A 23,412-nucleotide genomic window follows, 5' to 3' on the forward strand; every position below is an offset into this window, starting at 1 on the left:
AACCCAAAACTCCTTTACCTACAACAGTAAAGAGCTACAGCCATTACCATGACAACAACGCATTAAACATCAATGTCTGTTTTAGATTAAGTTACATTCAGTCAAAATATAGTTTTGCTTGGTAATTTTTAATGAAGGGCCATATAGTGAAACCAGTGCATCTGATTTGCAGACGTGAAAATTATCTAAAATTATGAGTGATTGATGTATGTAGCACAGTGGCTGAGTGGTTAGCACTGTTACCTCATAACAAAAGGGACTGGGTTCACAACCAGACAGAGACCTTTCTGTGTGGAGTTTGCATGTTCTCCCTGTGCTTGTGTGGGTTTTCTCCAGGTACTCTGGTTTCCTCCCACAGTCCAAAAACATGTATGTCAGGTTGATTGGTGACTCTAAATTGCCCATAGGAGTGTGTGTGTGGTTGTTTGTCTCTATGTGGCTAATTGTATTCAAAACAAAAAAAAAAACAGTGAAAACAAAATGAAACATTGGCTCTTTGTGTAATTTACAGAAGTTATATCAATGTTCAGACTGAATCCTACCAGCACTTCCTTTGCAGGGTAAATATGATGTAAAACCCTAAAGCATTTTTTACTGATGCAATATTGAAACTTTTATACACAACTTTGAATGTCTGTGAAGATTCTCCGTCGTCCAGGTGAAGTTATGTAAAGGTCAAGTCATGGCAACTGGACTTTCACTTTGAATCTGAGTGTGCCGTTTAGATGAATGGAACAGCTGAATGCAGTATCTAAAGGATAGAGAGTCGGACTTGTAACCCCAAAGTTGCGGGTTCGAGTCTCAGGACCGGAAGGAAATGTCGGTGGGGGGGAGTGAACAGCCAGCGCTCTCTCTCCACTTTCAGTACCGCGACTGACGTGAGACCCTTGAGCAAGGCACCGAACCCCCAACTGCTCCCCAGGCACCACAGCAATGGCTGCCCACTGCTCCGGGTGTGTGTGTGTGCGCACTTTGGGTGGGTTAAATGCGGAGGGGAATTTTGAGTATGGGTCACCATACTTGACAATAGTAGTCACTTTCACTTCACTTTTCACAAAAAGCAACAAACAGATAAGGGTAAACGTGTCTTCTCTTACTGATGGTGAGAAAAAACATTTATAGTTTCCATCCATGACCATCCATCCATTATCTGTACCTGCTTCTTCCTCTTTAGGGTCACAGGGATCTGCTGGAGCCTATCCCAGCTCTCTTTGGGTGAAAGGCAGGGTCACCAGTCAAATTTGTAGTTTCCTATGTGTGTAAATTCAAATTACAAATAAATACATCTCTCTAAAGTGTGTTCACTAACAGATTTATTATAATTATTTAATACAGCTGTAACTCATATAATGTTCCCAAATTGGGAATTACTAAAAAACTATATATTTGTACATTCACACAATCTTTCTCAAGTCCAACGAGGCTCTGAGAACCATATAAGTAAAAATGTAAAAATGCTTTGATACAAAACAAGATGTATAAATAATTGTGAAAGCCTCACAGTCACATTTTTGCTTGTGACATTAGCACTCAGTTTAAAAACATTGATGGCTTCATGCCATAGCTGTAGCTGCAGCTGTAAGTTACTTTGTGTATTTACGTCTCTGTTGAAAATATCTCAAACTCCCAACAGTGAGTTCATATTAACATTATGTGAGGAAATCCTCACTTGGATTGAGAAGCCTCCGCTTGGCCTTGTGCGGCTTCTTTTTCAGGACGCTGTCTGAAGAGGACGTTTGAAACATTTCAGGAACAGTTGTTGGATTATTTCGCTCTTTCTTTTTGTTCTTTTTGGTACTTTGGACCTCACGTCCAGCAGATTCTGACAACAAAACATCATCAATAGATTTAGCTTTTTTCTTCTTTTTCTTGTCTTTCACATCAGTTAACTCCTGATTTCCAGGTGTTTCTGAAGTTGGCAAAGGATGCTCAGCGATGCTCAGTGGCTCCTGGCTGCTCTCATGGGACGCTGTAGTTCTGTGATCATGTTTTCCATTTGCAGCCAAAGGAGAGGTTAGCAGTTTACCTTTTTTCTTTGCAGATACTGAGCTATTTGCATTTAGTGTAGCTCTTTTTGATTCAGCACCTTCAGTGGCGGTTGATGGACTCTCCTGTATCTCAGGGCAGGGCTCATCCTCACACTTTTTCTTCTTCTTCTTCTTCTTTTTTACCATCACAGCTTCATCAGTTTGAAAACATCCTGCGTCAGCTGTGTTGTCCAGTCCTTCCATGGGGGTCACAGACTCACTTTCAGTTCCCCTATGTTTCTTTTTTTTCTTTACCTCTGTGTCAGCTCCATCAGGCAAAGCAATCTCACAGGTTTTGCTTGGTTCCTCAAAATCTGGCTTCAGGCCTTTTTCCACACTTTCCATCTTCCTCCTTTTCTTTTTCTTTTTCCTGCCCCCATCACAAGACCTTCCAGCGGTTTCTGCTGATCCAGTGTCAAATTCACCAGCGCTGGCATCAGGTTTTTCCGCACTGTCAGATCCAGCAGGATAGCGTTGATCATGGTGTGACTGAGCTCCTTCTTCTGAATCAGTGACAAGGAAGGAGGAGGTGCTCTTCTTTTCCTTTTTCCATACAGACACTGAATGGTCGCTTTGTGCCGCGGCGTCCTCTGAGACATTTCTGCTGTACATTTCACTCATTTTCCCTCTCTCCTTCTTTTTCTTAGGCACCAGTTCAGTGTCTTGTTTAAGGTCCTCCATTGTTTCCTGGGAATTTTCTGCATTGTCTACGTTTTTGTCAGGAGTGTAAGAGATATCTATATGTTTTTTCTTCTTCTTCTGCTTTTTTACTGAAAAATCTGTATTTTCTTCCAAGGTTCCAAAGTCATTAGACAAGCTCACGTCTTGACTGTCTTCCTCTCCAACTTGAGCGGCATCATTAGAAGCTGAGTGTTTCTTCTTTTTGTGCTTTTTTCTTTTCTTTTCATATCTGGATGTTTCATGACAAGCTCCAGTGTTTTCTAAAATATTTCCAGCTCCTTCAGACTGTTCTGGTGCTTCCTCTTCTTCATGTGCCTCTGTAACGTCTATCCTCTTCTCTTTTTTCCTTTTCTTCTTTTTCCTCTGTGTTTCAGCATCATGGTTTAGAAGTTCGGCAGCTTCGGTAGACTGTAGCTGCTCAACACCATCTTCCTCCTCAGCACTTCTTTTCTTCTTCTTCTTCTTTTTCACGCTTAAATCCTCCAATCTCACATCAGACTCTGAGTTTCCATCCATCCCTGAACTAACATTTTCTGCAGCAGACTTTTGTTTTCTCTTCTTTTTCATATGTTTTGCATCAGAAATGACTCTCTCCTCCTGTCTCAGGATGTTATCATCATGTGACCTGTTCTCTGACCAGTTTCCGTCTTTAAGCTCTGGCTCATCACTGGCCTGTGATGCCGGAGGGTCTGCTTTATCATCCCCACATGGGCTGGGGGTCACTTCTGCCTCAGCATGCACAGATGCTGCAGCATGAAGTCCCTCTGGCTCATCATAACTCCGACCCTTTTCTTCTTCTGCGTACTCACAATGTCTTTTTTCTTTGTTCTTTTTCTTCACCCTTTTTTTATTAAATACACTGTCACTGTTATTATCACTAGCAACGTCTGGGAAACTTTGGGTGAGATTCTGGCTTTCAGGTTCATCCTGTACCCCTGTCTGTGTTAGATCGTCAGCTGGAGCCTCTGTTACAGCCCGGCTGCCATTCTGTGTGTCTTCCATTGGACTTCCTTGCAGTGGCGCACACACGGTAGCATCGCTGTCACTGTCACTGCACAACTTTTCTTCCTGAAAAAGACCCTTTTGGCTTCCTCTGGTAAGATGTGGCTTTATCTTCTCTGTTTCAGTGTGGGCAGGGATGCTCCTGTCACTTGTCAGGCATTTATCTCTGGTTCCCCTCTTAGGTGGAACCCTGCACACAGGATCTACATCATTGGAGCTCCCTGTATCTGAAGACAGTGTAACCTTCGATATAGGTGCCCTAGTTGATGTTTCCTGCAGCACCTTGTTTTGTTTTCCCTGTGACATTTCTTGGCTGGCATTACTAACTCTCATCCTCCTCTGCTGTTTCACCCGCGTGTCTGTCTCCTCTGGAGTGTACCAAGGTTTCGAGCACTTTGCCTTCAATCGTGCCAAAAAACTTCTCCTTTCCTGTACACACACAGACCAGTCAAGCTCGCAATTATAGCTGAGATATTGATATTCATTATTTCATGTTTGGACAGAATGCTTACCACCACTTTGATGTCCTCATCTTCTGATCTTTCTTCTTCTTCCCTATTATAGAATACATGTGTTTTTACCACCAATCGATCAACCATACATTCATTTCAAACATACTAATGCAATTCAAACATATAATGACAGTACAATAAAACACATGCACATGAGCAATGATACCAATAAAATAAATATATTATGGATGCCTCACCAAATGTTTTTGTCCCACACTTTGGTGAGCTGGTGCAAAATCAACCAATGAACAGAGCTTTAAAATATGCGTAATGTGTGCTCTCCTTCTGGTCCTATAGTCGGCACAACAGCAGTAGAGTTTTGAGCTATTTTTTACTGACTAGTTCAGGGAAAGTCCTAGAAATTTCAATGCTGCCATCAGTTTCTTTACCTGAGCCATAACCTTGAAATTCAGTTTTATGCAGCTTGAGCAGTAAAACGTTATGTGACATTTAGGCACACGTATCTAAAATACATTTTTAAAAAAAGCTTCAACTAGTCCTGTGTCATGAGGAGACAGGGTCACAAAAAAGCTGCCATCAGCATATCTATGGGAACACAAGGCTGATGAACAGATTAAAACGTAGAGGCCCATAAAGTGATCCTTGGGGAGCCCCACTGAGCGTTTAGAAACATTATCATTTGCTCTGACAAAGATAACCAGCAGAAAACTATTCCCAGTCAGTCTAATGTGATCAGTCTATTTCAAAAAACTAGTTTGTGGTTGTGTATTGGTAATGAATTAAAAAAAATTATACTGAACGTTTGATTTCAAATAATTATCTCTTGAAATAAACCTACTCTGACAAAGGAGATAAGCACTCTCCTTCCTGGTCCAGTGTTGGTAGAGAAGGCTGCAGATCATGTCCTCTTTGATGGTCCAGCTGCTGCTCTTGGACACATTTAAAGAAGCCTCCCATCACAGAATTCTGTACGAAGAACAAAAGACTACAGCACTAAATTACATTTACAAGCAGCCAGCAAAAAAAAAAAAAAAGTGTATTGAAGGTTTGCTTGTTCTTACATGAAGCTTTATGTTCTGCTGGACAGATAGAGTGCTACTGAGCTTCCACTTCCTCTCTGGGAGGAAAGGGAAGCTGTACTTTGGTAGTCTGAACTTCTTTCTTCTCCTCTTTTTGTCAGTGCTGGATTCATCGGGGGAAGAAGACGATGACAGGTCATCTTCACTTTCTTCCACAAGTCTGGGAGATATTGAGCTTGACCTCACACTGTAGCGCTGCCGTTTTCCTGATCTCACAGGCTTGGGTACTGGCTTCTGAGTGATGAACAGGCTGTCTCCTGAATCACTGCACAGATTAGGAAGTTAGAAAGGCAAACTGGGGCATGTTCAGGAGCATCTCCTTTGCTGCTGTTAAATCATCACAGTCACATGTAAGAAACACACTTACCTTTCTGCTCCAGCAGCGTCATTACCCTGCCCACTCTGTCCCACAGGTGACCCCAGATACCGCGATATCTTCGACACATAGTCTGGAGGGGATGTTTCCAGGACGAAGTGGCACGACTCTGCTGAGGCGACCTCTTCTATGGCAGCAGCCCAGTTTAGAGAGTTGTTATGCATTCCTGTCATCGTGCAGCTTAGCAAACCACTGAAGTCGCGTTAGCTGAGACCGTATTTGTCAACAAACAGAAACAGTGTAACACTGAATCCTCTGTGTGACTGAGACAAATGGATGGTGGAGAAGTGTTGATTCTGTTTGATTAAAGGTCCGGTGTCGATCCATAATCATTATATTGGCTAAACATCATAGCTACTGCTAAACATCTTACTAGTGGTGCCAAAATCAACATATATAAAGCGAGGACATGTGGTTTCGAGCCAACCAGGAAGTGTTTAAACGTCATCAACGTGACGAAGAGTCATCTGACCAATCTCTGATGGAAACAATAGGTTTCACTCTTCGTACTTCCGTTTTCGGCTCTAGCGATTTCCTGTCAGTCGGTTTGTTCATATAACAGATGTATTGTTGAAAATGATTGCTATTACCCGTCTGGACTGAGTTTTTATTTTTAATTTAATATGGCTATAATTCTCTACACTCCCACACCGTTTTACAAATTAATTTCATATTTCATCTATCAAAAAAAAAAATTCAAAGTTTTAAAATACGTTTACTTCCTTAAGACCGACATTAAAATACTAGCCAATAACAAAATACAGTTATTTAAATTAGTAGCATTTACAAACTAGCTGCATGGGTGAGAAAACCTCCTCTGGGGAATGAACTATCTTGTCACTATTTACTCTTTGTTTGTACTTTAAGCACACGGGCTGTGCCAGCTGTGCCAGCTTCGCCAGTCGACTTTTCCTGCGTTGGTAACAGTGTGTTCATCTCTTCACTCAGAAGTGCAGTTATGGCAGATGTCAGCAAAACTGAGAGGGTTCAGCTGCACAGCCCAGGTCTACAGGAACTGAGTGGTGGTAAGAGCCTCCGCTGTGATATACAGGCAAAGCGGCAAAGAAGGCATGGTTATAAAATAGGGTGGTCATAAAAGGAGAGTCGTTTTTGCTGGTTGCAGTATTGCAAGCCGGACTGGAAAGTAACTTCGCAGAGGTTCATGTGAGTGTTGTGGACTGCCCAGATCTCACCAAAGAGCCATTCCAGTTTCCTGTCAAAGGTAAGAGTCCATTATGCACAATCCACATGGCAAATAACTATATACACTCTACACCTGGGTGGGAGATGCATGGTCAGTTCATGAAACAATATGACTTGAGGTGTAATTGAACTTGTCATTTTTTGTCACCTCCACACTCTTACTCTAGGCTTGTGTGGAAATCCTCGAATCACTGATGTTGGTGGTGTGCCATACCTGGTTCCCTTGGTCCAAAAGCACAAGGTAATTTTTTCATCCAGTGCATTGTATGAAACTCCTGCACAGAGATAACCTGACATAACCTGAAGTATATAGGATTATTATGTTCTTCTTCTAGGAATACAACATGAACACTATTTCGAAGGAGCTGGAGCTGCCAGGAGCCTTCATCCTTGGTGCAGCAGCTGCTCCCTCCAGGATCATTGGAATGAATGCAGAGGTTATGCACTTTACCATAGATGATATACATATACATTATATACAACCACAACCAAATAAGCTTTGATCAAACCATTATATCTTGACAATTTCCTCAGTTAGAACACAGCAAGACTTTCAAGATGCTCATGTGCAAGACAAGGTATTCCTCTTGTAGACCAGTGGGTTCTCCGAATACTGAACTATGTGGAATTGGGCTTTCAGCATATCCACAGCTTGTAACCTGATGTACAGTGGTTTGGAGGTGTATTGTTAAAAGTCTCTTTCACTGATCCTGTCTGTTGGTAAGATGCTGATCATTGATCGTCTCCGCTGAGGATGGATAATAAATCAGTGGATTTCCCTACAGCTAAGTGTCATTCTGTCATTGCAGACTGAGAAAAGTTGTTGTGACACAGATGTAGACAGAATCAATATTCTCTTCCACAGTTGATGCCTCTGGTTCTGACTGAAGCGGAGGGAAGACCTGCAGTGAACAGCAGCTACTTCTCCTCCATCAATCCAGTTGATGGCCAGTGTCTGCAAGAAAAATACAGTGACAAATTCTCCGAGTGCAACTTTGGACTGCTGGGCAATCTGTATGCTTGTGAAGGGAAGGCAGGGAAGGTAATCGGTCTTATCTGATCAAACAAAATCTGCAGCCTTTGGCCTCAAACAATGATGCTTACATTAGGGATATTTATAAAATACTCTCATTTTTTTTCTTTTGGCAAATCATGAATGTTCCCTGTCATATATCAACTTAAACACAATTATCTGAAAGTTATTGACTGTTTTTGCACATGAACCTGAGCCCTATATCACGTGTGCTCCTAACATCTGAAAGAATAAACAGTGACGACACAAGCTGACCTTTCACGTCCTCTTCACCTGTGTGGCCCTCCAGGTCATAGAGGTGAGGGCCAAAAAGAGAACAGGAGGTCACAGTCTTGTGACGGCTTTGAGGAAGACTCTTGAAGACCACTACCCTGATAAAAGCCTGGCTCTGGGAGGCACCTTCGTCATCCAGAAAGGGAAAGCTAAGATCCACATCATGGTAAATGTTGGATGTTGACAATCTGAGTGTTATTGTCAGGATCCATATGTTTGTTTATTTTCATTGTGCTGGATTTTCCATAGCCAAGAGAGTTCTCAGTCTGCCCCCTCAACACCAACGATGAGGTCAACAACTGGCTCAAACATTTTGAGGTCAGCGCTCCACTAATCTGCCAGTCAGTGCTTGTGTCCAGAGATCCAGTAAGTAAAACAAACACAGTCGCATCTCAGTGTGATAGATGAAACATTATCAGCACCTTTCAGCAGTACGCTGTTTTATAATGGCCCTGTTTACTTGTCTGCTGTGTATTTTAAGGGTTTGGACCTACGTGTGGAGCACACTCACTGCTTCAGTCACCACGGTGAAGGCGGCCATTACTACATAGACACCACACCAGACAGCGTAGAGTACTTGGGCTACTTCATGCCTGCACAGTTTGTCTACCGCATCGACAGACCCAAAGAGACCCACAGAGTTGGACGAGACTGAAAAACTGAAGTAATCAATAGGTCATGTTTGCAGCAGAGCGTCTAAATTTACCAAGCAGTCATTTGTGTGAAGATTTACATGTTTTAACACCCTGCAAAACCTCAATTTTACACTGAAAATGATTTGCGTTTTAACATTTGCTCTTAAATCACATCTGTCATTTCTTATAAGCAACAGGTCTTATCAATAAAATCACTGAATTTTATGTAAGAAAGCTTCTCTGAGGTCTTTTACATCTTTCTTCTTTTAATGATGCAGTTCTTACTGGCAATATGGGTTACTGCTAAATAAATAGTAAGATTGGAACCTTTAAATACAGACGTGCCTTCCAAATCTATTGTGATTAAAAAATGTATAAGATAGACCGGACCAGACAGTAGGAATGTTTATTCTCTATTTGCATTGACTTTTAAAGGCCTGATATCATCTTGCTACACACAGATGGGAGGTTTCACTTATTTTATTGATTTGATGTCTTTCTTTCAATGAGGCGTTAACAGAAAGTGCCTGATGTCTCTCACAGACTTACTGAGGTTGGCAACAAAGTTTTTATCAACCAGAAGTGAAAACTCCTTAGGTGCTAATTAAGAAGCTGAAAGTTGAAAAGAACAGGCCACAGTTGTATAGATCAAAGCCCTGCTCTCATTCTGAAGTGTGAACCCAGAAGAAAATGATGACATCTACACTGACATGACAATGTGTAACTACTGTGGTTTTGTTTACCCTTGTGACAGATTTACTTTTGTTGATAAATCAGTATAAACCCAGATTCACTGTGCTGCCTTACTTCTTATTCTCACTGAAAACAAAACCTTTCCAAATCCTTTGGATTTTACAACACAATCAATAAGGTTATTGAAAATGTTTAAGCAGACCTGTGCGTGTTTGTTTACTTGTGTGCATTTGCACTTGTGTAAATTAATTCATTATAAAAATAATGTGGCTGAAGGATTTTTCGACTTTGAAATATAGAAATGAATATTAGCTATTGATGACAGTGGAGGCCTGGACATACAATGCTCTAATGAAATAATCAGTTAAATACATTGGTCTTCAACATGCTGTGATCTCTAATGCTGCTTTTGGAGAAACAGCGCCCTCTTTGGACCAGAGCGCGTAATACATTATTTCCCACAATGCTTGCTGCCGCACCAGTCCGGAAGTAAGACGTTTATTGACAATATGGCCACCGAGCTGGATCAGGATTTGGAGAAAATCTGAATTTGACAGCACTGACCGGGGCTGCGACCATAACCCGTTTCCCCCTCAGAAGTGGACAGAGCAGATGCATTTGAATGAAGCCAGCCGTGAATCCACGGGATGGTGTCAGTGAGCTGAGGAAACGACCAGTGTGAAACCCGACATGTCGTTTTTCAAGAGGAAAGGTGAGGAGGAGTCCCGTCAGCGACAGCTAACCCTGCAGCACAGGGCCCAGCAGAGGACACGCTGGTTCTGGACAGCATGTCCCTAATGTGGTCGAGACTGAGGCCGCTAGTGATGAGACAAGACACCGCGATGTTTCTCTGCAGGGACTGGTTAGCTCAGCGCCGGCCTGCTAATGTTAGCCCGCTGCAGCATATCTCAGTATCATCAATACATCGATTAGATTAGGCACATCACTACGGTGGTGTCGGCATGATACTGTGTTAATGTTAAAAACTCACAAGGACCACTGTTGTCCATGATAACTGTACTGATCTGTGCTGTGGCTGCTAGCTGAGGTGGTGTTAGCAAATAAACTGTCTGACTCAGGTTCAGTTTTAGCTATAAAGCTGATAGCTGTCTGACTCAGGTTTAGTTTTAGTTTATCATAAAGCTGATAGCTGTCTGACCCAGGTTTAGGTTTAGTTTATCATAAAGCTGATAGCTGTCTGACCCAGGTTTAGGTTTAGTTTATTATAAATCTGATAGCTGTCTGACCCAGGTTTAGTTTTAGTTATAAAGCTGAAAGCTGTCTGACCCAGGTTTAGGTTTAGTTTATCATAAAGCTGATAGCTGTCTGACTCAGGTTTAGTTTTAGTTTATCATAAAGCTGATAGCTGTCTGACCCAGGTTTAGTTTTAGTTTATCATAAAGCTGATAGCTGTCTGACTCAGGTTTAGTTTATTATAAATCTGATAGCTGTCTGACTCAGGTTTAGTTTTAGTTATAAAGCTGATAGCTGTCTGACTCAGGTTTAGTTTTAGTTTATCATAAAGCTGATAGCTGTCTGACCCAGGTTTAGGTTTAGTTTATTATAAATCTGATTGCTGTCTGACCCAGGTTTAGTTTTAGTTATAAAGCTGATAGCTGTCTGACTCAGGTTTAGTTTTAGTTTATCATAAAGCTGATAGCTGTCTGACCCAGGTTTAGTTTTAGTTTATCATAAAGCTGATAGCTGTCTGACTCAGGTTTAGTTTATTATAAATCTGATAGCTGTCTGACCCAGGTTTAGTTTTAGTTATAAAGCTGATAGCTGTCTGACTCAGGTTTAGTTTTAGTTTATCATAAATCTGATAGCTGTCTGACTCAGGTTTAGTTTTAGTTAATCATAAAGCTGATAGCTGTCTGACCCAGGTTTAGATTTAGTCAGCTATCATAAAGAAATGTATGTAGCTCCAGACCCAATAAAACTGATGCAGTCTAATGCTTCAGTGTTGTCAAATAAAAGTTTATTTATAAAGCACACTTAAAACAGCACAAGTTGAACAAAGTGCTTCATCATATAAAAACAGTAAAGACAGAGAAAGTACAGCATAAAAGGTAAAAATTAACAACCAGAACTAAAAAAATATGTTTTGAAAACTACACCTATGTTTTTGACTACTAAACTGAAATTGAAATCCAAATGGGGAGGAGAGTCAAGTTTTCCAAAGAGAATGCATTCGGTTTTGCTTTCATTCAAATTGAGGAAGTTTTGAGACAACCACATTTTCACATCATTAAGGCAGTCCATTAAAGCTAAAAGAATGACCGTCACTGGGTGTCAAAGAAAAGTAGATCTGAAGGTCATCGACATAATATAATTCCCCATAAGTCAAATCCACACCCCTCTAAAACTTTCAGCAAAACTGGACATTGTATCCGTCATGAAGGCAGCATGTATTTCTGGCAAGGTGCTGTAGACTGCACTTGTTTCAGCCAGGTCAGCCTAACAAACTGACACTGGAGTCTGAAGAAGAAGCACCACATTTACATACTGTAGCTTCCTCGTAAAATTACAACTGGGCGACGTCTCATACAAGTACATAGTTTTGACTGAGAGTAAACACATTGATGACAGAGTGGAGAGACAGTGACTGCAAAAAGGATTTTCAACTGAAATCACAGGTACTTGTCCAATCTGGCCTTGCGTTTGTTCATCTTTAGATTTGTTGTTCATCCTACGCTGCAGCAGTCAAAGCAGCTGACACAGCAGCTATCCAAAAAGAGGAAATGTTAGAGTGCTTTTCTAATGCTCTGAAGTAGGATGACACACGGGACGGACAGGAAGTGAGTGTGTTCCTTAAAACCTGCACTGTTGAAATGCACAGACAAGATCTTTACTGAAATTTGCCACTGAAGATATTTTCAGCATTACAACATTGGCTTATTACGCCTTGTTCATTAATTGTTTTAGGAGTCACAGTTTCAAGTTTTATCAGTTTCGTCATGAATCCACACGTCTGGTAGTTCATCCAGTTTTTTCATAACCATAAAATGTATTAGATCTAAGACTTACTTGTTCCATGCCTAGCTTTGGTTCAGCAGAGGTTTTTGGAGTTCACAATTTTAAAAACTGACAACTCTTTTCCGCCAGCCTGTCAATGCCAGCTGAGTCAGACTCTTGGCTGACACATGTTTTCAGAAGGAGCACTGTCCAAAATGTCTTGTCGTAAGAGCATCTTCTGGACCGTTTGTCCAGGCCTCTCAGTCCGTTTTGCAACGTCAGTGTTTGAAATTGATACTTGGCCTGATTGCTGTTTGCGGCAGCAGACTTATCTGAAGATATTAACGGTTGCCATTGCTGCAGGCTATTTCATTATTATCTTTTTGGGAGCAGCAGTAAGAATTTGTGGTGTTAAATGCTTTTGGTTCAGTCCACGATTTGCAGCCATTTTAAACAAACAATTAGGATCTCTCAGTGGGTGTCAGGTCTGAGCTGTTAGGCAGTCCGCCTCATTCAGCTAAAGCAAAATCTTACTTTAAAAAGCCTTGACCCAGTCGAGATAACAGATCAGTGACTAACTCTATAATGAGCAGGGCTGAGACGCATTATCAGAAACCAGCTTTCCTGTGCATCTGCAGGGCCTACGATAAATTATTTGAATAGTGTAGTTAATCACTCTTGCTTTTCTAGTGTATATCAGTTTTCTTATTATGTCATTGTGCAACTATGTTGTGGTTTTCAGTTTGTCCAGTGACGCTAGAACCCCTTTATCTAAACCCTCAGTCAGTTTTTTTTTTTTTTTGGCGTGTTGCTCTTGCTTTGTGTTTGTAATAAATATACTGTGTGCTGCACCTGTTACAACCTTGCACTCGTCTTTCTCCCCACAGCCAAAAGCAAAGAACCTGAGAGAGTGGCAGATGTTAAAGTCAGAAAAGGTTAGTTCACATTTACCTCTGAAGTGTTACACAGTGTTGAATTGAAAATGCCTTGTTCCAATGACTTCTGAAATGTTATGAATGTACATGGGTGTTTCATGTGAAATAGTGTGATTATTATTGGTGCATTTTTTTCTACTTTTTGCCACGTTTATATGTCCTCATTGAACTAACAGCAGCCTTTTAAGGAAGGGATTCATACAGTGCTTCAATTGGCTCTCACTGTTTAATCATTGCTGCATGTATAGTCACAAGGACCAAAGTTGTGACCTTAAGTGAAACACATTCAGCTCCCAGTCAAATAAACAGTGATCAGTCTGTGTTCTCCAACACGTCTCACACCCTGAGTCCTCTATACACCAGCTGGGAGCTCTTTCAGAAGCTAACAATAAAAGGGCCTTTTCATGAAGTCACACTAGGGTTACTGTACACTCAGGCCAGACAGCTTTAATATCATTGTGCTCTTTCTTCTTGTTCTGCCCTTTCACTCTCCACTCCCAGCTCCAGTCAGCCCTCAGTCTCCTTTACCAGGACAGAGGAACCACCATGCCATCCTGGAAGCGGCGGGGCCCAGCCATGTGGCCATCAGCGCCATCTCTGCCAACATGGACTCCTTCGCCCGCGGTCGCACAGCCATCCTGAAGAAGCAGCCAAGCCATATGGAGGCTGCACACTTTGGTGATCTTGGTAATGACATTTGAAGTCCAAGTGCCAAGATATTTGACCATATACTGTAACTGTGAGGTAGATTAGAGTTTGTTTTATAAATGGATTGTAATTCTAAATCTTAATCTGGTTTACCTCAGTGTTTACAATCCTTCAGTATGTAGGAGTGCATTATTAGCTTAGATTTATTTGTTTCACGAGAATCTGTGACCTGTGATAGAAAGTGAGTGAAAGATGTGAGTTTTGCACAGGAGCTGTCATTGTGTTTACATGTGGAACTACCAGTTTAATTTGCAGTCATTTGTCTTAGGTTTGATTAAAATAAAGTATGGTTGTTACAGCAGCAGGGGAGAAACAAAGCAAAATGAGTAGGGCTGCAACTAATTATTGTCATCATTGATTAATCTGCCAGAAGTTTAAATCATAAGCTCCTGTTTAATCTCATGGGGATAATTACATTTCATGTAATAGTCTTCTGTGGCTACAGCGTGTCTGACTGTGACTCTTGCATCACTAAAATGGCTTAAACAGCCGACTGTCTTATGCAAGTACTGAACACTTCGCCACCGTTCCCATGTGAGGCCCTCGCATGGCTTCACGCATCAGTTTCAGCAAACTTATAAACATTCCCAAGCCTGTCATGAAGTTAGTCTCACAGACATTTATCTGAAGGGCTCTAAAATTAGATCCTCTGTGTGAATGCAGGAGCCATGATAAGTTGCGTGGCTGATTGTCTGGAGTGACGGCAGTGACAGGAACTGTTTGAGCAGGTTAGCCTGGGGATATCTGGGGTGTGGCAGATGGAGGTGGAGGAACCTGTGCTGCAGCCCAGACAAAAAAAAAAAAAAAATCTGAATGAAACTCACCAGGTGCCACTTATCTCTCGTTTGTAACATAAGGAAGAGAAAGGGAGGAAGTGTTGAGCATGGTCTGATTTCCGTGGTCTCTCTTCATAGCTGTTGCAAGAGTTTAGAGCAGCTGATGCGTGTGTTGGTGGATGTGTGCGAAAAATATTCTTTGGTCATACAGATGCTGCACTGGTACTGTAGTACAGACCATAACAGATCGCAAAATTCACAAGGCCTCAACTGTGTGAGCTCAAGGCATGTGAAGAGGCTGACTGATAAGCACTTCACAAACGTACCCTGAACAAACGTCACAAAGCCTCAGTGGGTTCGGTCTAGCTGCAGATGATGTCCTCTGATTCCAAATCCAGCAAGTGTTTGTAGCCAATGAGCACACTGTTGTTTTTGTTTTGTGCGTGTGTGCCTGTTGGCAGCTGCAGTCTCTCTATTTGAGAAATCCTTTATTAAAATAATATTCCATCCCTACAGGAGTCGGGATTTTAGTTTTTTACTTTCAGTGTGCAGACACAGCCGGTGTTTGGAGACTTAAGGTTGCTGTGAGTGCCACCGTCGCTGCTGACCACTTCATACACGCATGAATGCCAGGGTGGACAGGACACTCAGATGCTGTTGACGTGTGATTCAAAAAAGTTTCTCTGGGTTAAATCATCTGTGAAATTGCGTAGTCTCAGGCCACGTTTAGACAAGACAGAGAGCTGGGGGTTACAATACTTCAAAGCAAATATCTAGGAGTTTGAATTCCACTCACGGGGAAAAAAAACAAAAAAAAAACATCTTTCATTTTATTTTCCCACACCAACACATTTTATCTTCCTTAGCTTGGCAGTGGAAAGCTGTCACTAACGAAAGTGTACTGCTCAGCCTGCTATTATTGGTGAATACTTTTAATGTGCACTTAGAAAAAGTGTAAATCTAATTGTAATTCTGATTCCTGCTGAAGTTTGTCTAACACAACTGGTGTAACACTCTAGTACAAACCTTCAGAAAAAGTACCTAAATTATATGAAATCTGTGTGTTTACCTTTTTACTCAATCTTTCACACCGACTTTCTTTTAATAATTGAGATAGACTGGTGACAATTGTTGTAAATTTGTGCCTCAATGCAAATCACATCCAGCAAGCCCCTTAATGTTTTGAATGCTGTGTTTCGGTGTGAAACCGATACTGTATGTTAAGTTAAGTGGATTCCTCAGCTGTGTGTTGTTTATTTTTTATGCTCCAGGTCATTCCAGTGTGAACTATCAGCCCCAGGAAACCCGCTCTCGGCTGTCTAAGACAGTGGACCAGGTCCTTCAGGACAACGTGGCGATGCCCCACTTTATGCATTTCATGGAACTACGGGGCGCCGACCATCTGGTTCGGTTCTGGTTGGAGGCCGAGAGTTTCCGCTCCACCAGCTGGTCACGAGTCAGAGCGCACAGCCTAAATTCTGTCAAACACAGCTCGTTGGCTGAGCCCGTCCCTGCCTCTCCAGATGGCCGAGAGCTCTGGGAGACAGCTCCAGACTCGCATAACTCCCTGACCCGGGACAGCAGCGACGAAGGCCCTGCAGCGCCGTCAGAGCGGCGGGACTCCTCCAGCACAGCAGCCGACCGGAGACCCAGCACCCCTCGAGCAGAAACCCCCAGCAGGCAGACACCGTCCAGGACAGCGACTCCTTATAAGGGGCAGTCAAACAACACCCTGCGGGACCTCTCAGACAAACTCATGAAAAGTGAGTCAGCTTTAAACAGTCTTTTCTATCTATATTTCTGAAATTGTTTTGATGTTTTACATATTTAATGGACCAAACTAAGTTCATTTATTACATGTTAAATCAGTAATTCCCACCCCCCTTGGCTGTGACCCAGCACTGCTCCTCACAGTGTTGTCTGTGGGGTCACGAAGATGTTATCTGACAAGAAACACCCCCACCACCACCTTCAACTACTGCTGCCACACACTACTGAGCATGCACCTTCTGTCTGTCAGCAGGGAAAACCTTACTGCCCTTCCTGACAACAGACTTCTATGAGCTGTTTCGCTATTGGGTCAGTCACTAAGAAAAAAATTGTGAGTGTGAAACTGAAAAAAGGGGCAAATATTCATGTTATGACAGATTTGTTGTGAATATGCACAAACTGTCACTAAGTGGTGAGTTTAGTTTTACCTCATGGGGCCTAAATAAGCTTTCAGTGTCACACACGAGGCACGATTTAAACATCCTGCTTCCTATGACAGCACAAAAAGTGTGGCAGCTGTGTGGTGCAAATACATGAAAACAACACAAATGTCATATTTTCATTATTGTTTCTACACTGTGTCCTGCTGGTTAAGGATTGGCTGGTGTGTTTAAATGATGTCATGTCAGGTTGCCACGACTTTGTCTGCCGGTTAATCTTAAAACTCTTCTAAAGCATCACTGGATGGATCTGTGTGTGTGTGTGTGTGTGTGTGTGTGTGTGTGTGTGTGTGTGTGTGTGTGTGTGTGTGTGTGTGTGTGTGTGTGTGTGTGTGTGTGTGTGTGTGTGTGTGTGTGTGTGTGTGTGTGTGTGTGTGTGTGTCTCTGCGTGTGTGTCAGGCATAGAGAAAGATGCGGTTACCATCTTCACCAAGTACATCTCTCCAGACGCTGTGAGGCCCATCCCCATCACAGAACAGATCAGAAACGACATTGTTGGTAAGATACAGGTGCCGACTCTGTAGACCATCAGTCTGAAATGAATTACTGTTGTGCTGTAATCTCTCTGCCCTTCTTTGTGTAGCTAAGATATGTGGAGAGGATGGCATGGTCGACCCAAACTGCTTCGTCATTGCACAGTCGGTAGCCTTCGCCATCTTGGAACAACAGTGAGTTTCTGTTTGTTAGTTTCCTCGTGTCTAACTCCCACTGCGAGGTTTCCCCGTTGCCGTGTTTTGACATTAAGATTAAAGCATAGCTGCCGTTCTCCTTCTCATGGTTCCACCTAAACATTCCCAGTAGCAGCTGCATTCATCTTCCACTTGGCCTTTCATTTGCAGGCACTTTAGTGAATTCCTGCGGAGCCATCATTTCTGTAAATACCAGATTGAAGTGTTGACTAGCGGCTCTGTGTTCCTGGCTGACATCTTATTCTGTGAGTCAGCTCTCTTCTACTTCTCTGAGGTGAGTGGGCTCGATGGTTCCTGAACCATTATTTATTTGTGATGGCTCACCACAAACACAGACCGTACCTTCACTGTTTGTGTTAAAGGTTTTTTTTTTTTTTGTTATTTCACACACAATCTGTGCCTCTACTTGACTGCTTGTTATACACTTATCCCCTCTTGACACTACTACAAAACGGGTTCTGTTAGTTTACTTACAAACTCTACACGGGAATTCTACTGTCACAGCTGCAATAAAACTGCACAGTGGTGAAATGGGGAATATAATGAAATACATAGAACTGTGTGTATTTTCCTCTTCACCTACTGACGTACACAAGCAGTGTCAGAGTTTTGTCAAACTCAACTCTCCACAGTACAATTTCTGTCACACAGGACATTCTGTCAATCATAAAACAAAGATGTTGCGGAAACACACAGGGACTTTTTGCTAAATTGTCCTGTACTCTGTGTCTTCCCCCCTGCAGTACATGGAAAAGGAGGAGGCGATGAATGTACTGCAGTTCTGGTTGGCAGCAGACAACTTCCAGAACCAGCTAGCAGCTAAAAAGGGGCAGTATGATGGCCAAGAGGCCCAGAATGATGCCATGATCCTCTATGACAAGTAGGAACTTCATTTGACCTGAAACAATTACACAGACACGTATCAGCTGCTGTTTTGTTAATGTTTTTGTTTAAAAAAAAAAAAATCAAGTATAACAATTTCCCCTCTTTCTTAAAAAAGTCAGAAAATTGAATATTTATGTTTTAGACTCTTGGTTAGAAAAAAAGAAGCAATTTGAAGTCATCCCACTGGAATTGTGATGGACTTTTTGTGCATTTCTTTATACTCCAAAGACTCAGTTAATTGCTCATGAAATAATCATTAGTTGCTATGGTGTTTATAAGTCAATTATGTGCTCTCCAAATAGAGCTTTTCTTAAAACAAGTAAAAACATCCCCAATCACCCATCATAGTGATATTATTTTTCATTGTATTCATTTTTTTTTTAACTTTTTTTTCTGTAAGAGAATTTTTGCTTCTCCAGAAATTGCATTAAGGACATTGATTAAATAGTTTTTTTCAGGTTCCTTCATCTGAACTCAGCCATTCATCAGTTCTGTGTTTCCTTTCCAGGTATTTCTCACTCCAAGCCACCAACCCTCTGGGCTTCGGCGACTCTGTGCGGATGGAGATAGAGTCGAATATCTGCCGGGAGGGAGGACCACTCCCCGACTGCTTCACCACTCCACTCAGACAGGCCTGGACGACCATGGAGAAGGTCAGGTTCTCTGATAGCCACCCGCCCACGGCTCTTTAATATTTACTGTGGGTCGTCTCTCATGTTGTTTTACTGTATGAGTGAATGCAGAATGGTTGGCTGTATGGGATAAAGGACCCCAGGACACAGAAATATGAAGGCTTTAGTTCAGTGCTGTGTTGAGTTTAATAAGGTCCTCCTAAAGGTTTTGTGTTGTAAGTCACTGACAAATTATCCTATTACACAACTGACAAATGCACCTAGCTGAAATTAATGAAATAAAGGCTCTACAGTGCTGTTAGCACATAAAGGTCAGAAACAAGCTTTTGTAAGTGGTGCCCAGAAATATATCAGAGAGCTCATTATTTTCTAACAGACTTGACCCTGTTTTTTTTATTTTTTTTTTAATTTTTATATTTATTTTTTTTGCATTTGTTCAGGTCTACATGCCAGGCTTCCTGTCCAGCAACCTTTACTACAAATACCTGAGTGACCTCATCAACTCGGTGCGAGCGGATGAGTTTGTGAATGTCAGCACTCCAGGTCAGAGTGGGCCTGCGGACAACGACCGCTCCAATTCAAATGCCAGCGAGTGCTGTCAGACTCAGGTGACACCCCCCTCAAATTTAACCCCCATCCTCAGCCCATGTGGCGGTTTTCTTCTGTCTCCTGACATTTATACCTGCTCCATCTCATTACGAAATAATAATGAAGATATTTTTGTTAATGCCAAAGGGTCGTGATCATTCCTGTCGTTCAGTTGTCTTCAGAGAAAAAAAAAAAATTAAGTGACTTGTAATGCTGTTAAACATTCAGCTCATGGTATCTTCACTGTAGCAGGGTGCCAGAAAGGCAGCCATCAAGATCCTGAAAAACTTCGACGAGGCTATTACGGTGGACGTTGCCAGCCTGGACCCTGAGTCCCTGTACCAGCGGCCCTATGCTGGGTGAGTATTGTGGCGTTAATGTTTTTTTTTTTTTTTACTTTAAAATGGATAAATACAAATCATTAGAAAATAGAAATAATGGAAATCATTACACTGTGCATAGATGTTTGGAGCTCATATATGTAGTAGTGAAATGAAACCAATGATTGTCCAAAGGGTCCGAATCAGTCAGTTCAGATTGTGTGGGTCTTAACTTTTTTGTTTATTTATGTCAACACAAAAATGTCTTTATTTTATATAAACCAGTTATATAAGTGTAACAACAAGTTGTATCATAAGCACTTTGTTTATAAAGAGCACAGAAAGGAGCTTGCAAGGAGAAACGAAATTTACGTCCAAAAACCTACAATATTGTTTTGTCTGGTGCAGGACTGGAGAATAAAGCCTATTGTTAAACACAAGAAACAAATGGAAAAAAGCATCGCTTAAAATGGAGTATATGTTCTGAACAAAAGATATATCAATCTGTTGAGTATTTTTCCTTCATAGAACATATTAGGCTGTTAGTAGTTTATTTTCTGTTGATAATTAATATTGTGAGAGTATTGTCTTTTATGACAGAAATAATAATGGGGTTGTCCTTTCACATTAAACACATTTGGACAATGCTCCTAAACTCCTGCTGTCCTATTCTTTTTGGACTGATCTCAGTGTGTTTACATGGAAGTATTTTCACTTTTGGTAGCTTTTATTTCCATCGTAACTTTGGTCTTAGATCTCATTTAAAGTGGTATTAAAAAGGTCTTAAAATCTTGAATTGAACTTGTTTCTACCTGTAGAGAGCCTGAAAATATATGGATTGCTCTTAAAATGGTCAGCTGTAAAGAATATACATTGTGTGATTTGTAGCTGATGAGTTAGCTACACCTGTTTTAAATCATCTCCTAAAATATACTTTTCACAGAATTGCTCTTATCTAATTTATGCTTTAATTTCCATTGAAGTTTCCTTGTTGCCTTTTACATTTGTGTTCCTCTTTTATGTTATTTTGATTGCCCACAGTGGCGTTTGGAATCGATGCTTGTATCGGTTCAGTTTTTATTGACTGAGTCGTAAAGTGTTTTTATGAGTGCGCTTTGAAAAATTATGTCCAGAAATAATTCAGGGGAATGATTTTATTGAAAGACAAAGCTGCAGTGTCGCCCCCCCCTCTCCCTGAAATTGCAGTCACTGAGTGGATACACACAAAGCAGTGTTTGTCCCATTTGCTCAGCTTGTTGTCTTCATTCGTCTCTTCTCCTCTGTCTGCTCAGAAAGATGACATTTGGGAAGGTGAATGAGCTGGGCCAGTTTATCAGGGAGGCAGAGCCAGAGCCGGATGTGAAGAAATCCAAAGGCACGTTACACCCACACTTCCTGTCTTCTCTTTAACCTCCACCTGTCTCATTTGTCTTTTGGAATTTGATTTTATCTCATTCATCTTGCCAGCTCAAAACATCTTGTCTGTGCCCACAATCATTAACCTCATCCAGTGGCTGCCTCCATTCTCCTTATAGCTCAGTCTCCTGAAATATGTTAAAAAAAAAAAAAAAACTCTGTAGATGTAGAAACTTAAAGAAAATATATTTGTCATGCTTTCTAAAACGATTTATCTGTCTAGCACAGAGTATCAGATGTTTTGTCAGAATACACATTAATTTAAAGCCATTTGTTCTGTTAAAGGAACAAAGGACAGGTGCCCTGATGACCGGCTGGTTTTGGTGGTGCACTGTGTACATGCGCACGTTGCCACGAGCCACTTAACAATGGAGGCAAATGTCTAAAAACAAACTACTTGATTAAAAGAACCGTGAACTGTGATGTTTATGATTTGTGTCAGCCTCCCTTCTCCTCTCATTTAGGTTCAATGTTTTCTCAAGCCATGAAGAAATGGGTCCAAGGGAACTCAGATGAGGTGAGGAAGCAAGATGTTAGTGGCACACAGCACAGTGGTCAGCGGCATGTATTCATACTCACTTTGTGATGTCGCTTCATGACATATGATTTCTTTAAATATAAATAATTGCTTGATATGAATTGAGGTTTTTGATTGCGCTCTGACTCTTGCTAACCAGGCCCAGGAGGAGATGGCATGGCAGATTGCCAAGATGATTGTCAATGATGTCGTCCAGCAGTCAAATCATGACAGCCCCAGCAAGGCCACCAAGGTACAAAACCTCACCCGGTAATCTGGTTCATGTGTGGGATGACTGCTGTTCTTATCTGAATGTCTGCTTTCGTCTGTCTGCAGCTATGACCCTGCTGAGCAACCAAAGGACCTACACTCCCTGTAGTCGCTGACCAAGCCAGTGACAAACTGCACAGTTTTCACTCTGCAATGAAATGCATTACTCTGAGAGCGAAGAAGGTGTTTTATCATCTCCCCAGTGTGTGTGTGTGTGTGTGTGTGTGTGTGCGTGTGCGCGCGCGCTGCTACGAGCTTGGTTGAGTGAGTGTTCACGCATGGGCTGATGGAAAACTTGAAGTATATCATCGTTCCATACTTCTAAGTCCAAAACACTATAAAGGTACAAATTTAGTCTCCAAAAAGAGAAAGTCCACTGCTTGCACCAGACCAGAGGACGTGTGACGCTGGAAAAAACTGGCATGAAAACACAGCAGCAGTCAGGACTGTCCCACTTAGAAAAATGGTTTGGATTTATGGAGGACATGACAAAGACTGAATTATCTTCAAACCCCATGCCTCCCGAACCTTTTATAACCATTCCTTTTTTACTTCGATTAAATTCTGTGTTAAGGGTCAGACGCTTAATGATCAGGCAGATGAAAATCATTGGTTTGGAGTATCGTGAAGTTTTTAATTCTGCTTTCCTCAGCCTGCCTGGAATAGTTTTGTCTGTTCACTCATGTGAGCTGTCGTCCCTTCGTGGCTGTTTACGTACTGTAGAACATTTGGAAATGTGACACTGAAAAGGAAGAGGATCTGGTTCAGTTCATGGATTGGCTGACCTCCTTTGCAAACCTCCTGGCACCTTCACAGAGTGTTGAAGAAATACTCTCTACTTAAGTGCTCCAGTTATGTTGGAAAACTCCAGACGTCATGTCATAAATGTTCTGTGTATGTATATATATATCTATATATATATACATATCTATATATATATATATCTATATAGATATATATATAGATATATATATCTATATATCTATATAGATATATATATAGATATATATATACACACATATATATGTATATATAG

The 23,412-nt window shown here is 41.5% G+C and overlaps 3 protein-coding genes across 4 annotated transcripts; 2 read left to right on the forward strand and 1 right to left on the reverse strand.

Annotated features, from left to right (window-relative positions):
- Positions 1-1,298: 1,298 nt before the first annotated feature.
- Positions 1,299-6,074, reverse strand: pho (phoenix). The gene is made up of 5 exons (XM_026329419.2): positions 5,630-6,074; positions 5,245-5,527; positions 5,022-5,149; positions 4,223-4,265; positions 1,299-4,139 (listed from the first exon to the last, which is right to left on the reverse strand). Exons 1-5 carry the CDS (start codon positions 5,809-5,811, stop codon positions 1,650-1,652), a joined length of 3,126 nt encoding a protein of 1,041 aa, XP_026185204.1. The 5' UTR covers positions 5,812-6,074; the 3' UTR covers positions 1,299-1,649.
- A 175-nt stretch (positions 6,075-6,249) lies between these two features.
- Positions 6,250-9,016, forward strand: c14h11orf54 (chromosome 14 C11orf54 homolog). Its single transcript, XM_026327494.1, has 8 exons — positions 6,250-6,663; positions 6,762-6,860; positions 7,009-7,082; positions 7,177-7,278; positions 7,707-7,883; positions 8,164-8,313; positions 8,397-8,513; positions 8,629-9,016. The coding sequence occupies exons 1-8, from the start codon at positions 6,597-6,599 to the stop codon at positions 8,800-8,802; spliced, it is 960 nt and encodes a 319-aa protein (XP_026183279.1). The 5' UTR covers positions 6,250-6,596; the 3' UTR covers positions 8,803-9,016.
- A 944-nt stretch (positions 9,017-9,960) lies between these two features.
- Positions 9,961-22,967, forward strand: akap10 (A kinase (PRKA) anchor protein 10). Of its 2 annotated transcripts, none has more exons than XM_026329092.1 (15): positions 9,961-10,187; positions 13,318-13,365; positions 13,867-14,052; positions 16,121-16,612; positions 17,459-17,557; positions 17,643-17,727; positions 17,899-18,022; positions 18,492-18,628; positions 19,142-19,286; positions 19,706-19,873; positions 20,103-20,212; positions 21,466-21,548; positions 22,054-22,106; positions 22,267-22,359; positions 22,443-22,967. In XM_026329092.1, the coding sequence occupies exons 1-15, from the start codon at positions 10,166-10,168 to the stop codon at positions 22,446-22,448; spliced, it is 1,851 nt and encodes a 616-aa protein (XP_026184877.1). In that variant the 5' UTR covers positions 9,961-10,165; the 3' UTR covers positions 22,449-22,967. The 2 variants fall into 2 exon arrangements, with proteins under 2 accessions (XP_026184877.1, XP_026184878.1); XM_026329093.1 differs by having other exon boundaries at positions 20,106-20,212.
- The last annotated feature ends 445 nt before the right edge of the window (positions 22,968-23,412 follow it).

The sequence above is a fragment of the Mastacembelus armatus genome, chromosome 14 (genome assembly GCF_900324485.2).
Source record: "Mastacembelus armatus chromosome 14, fMasArm1.2, whole genome shotgun sequence".
Taxonomy (NCBI): domain Eukaryota; kingdom Metazoa; phylum Chordata; class Actinopteri; order Synbranchiformes; family Mastacembelidae; genus Mastacembelus; species Mastacembelus armatus.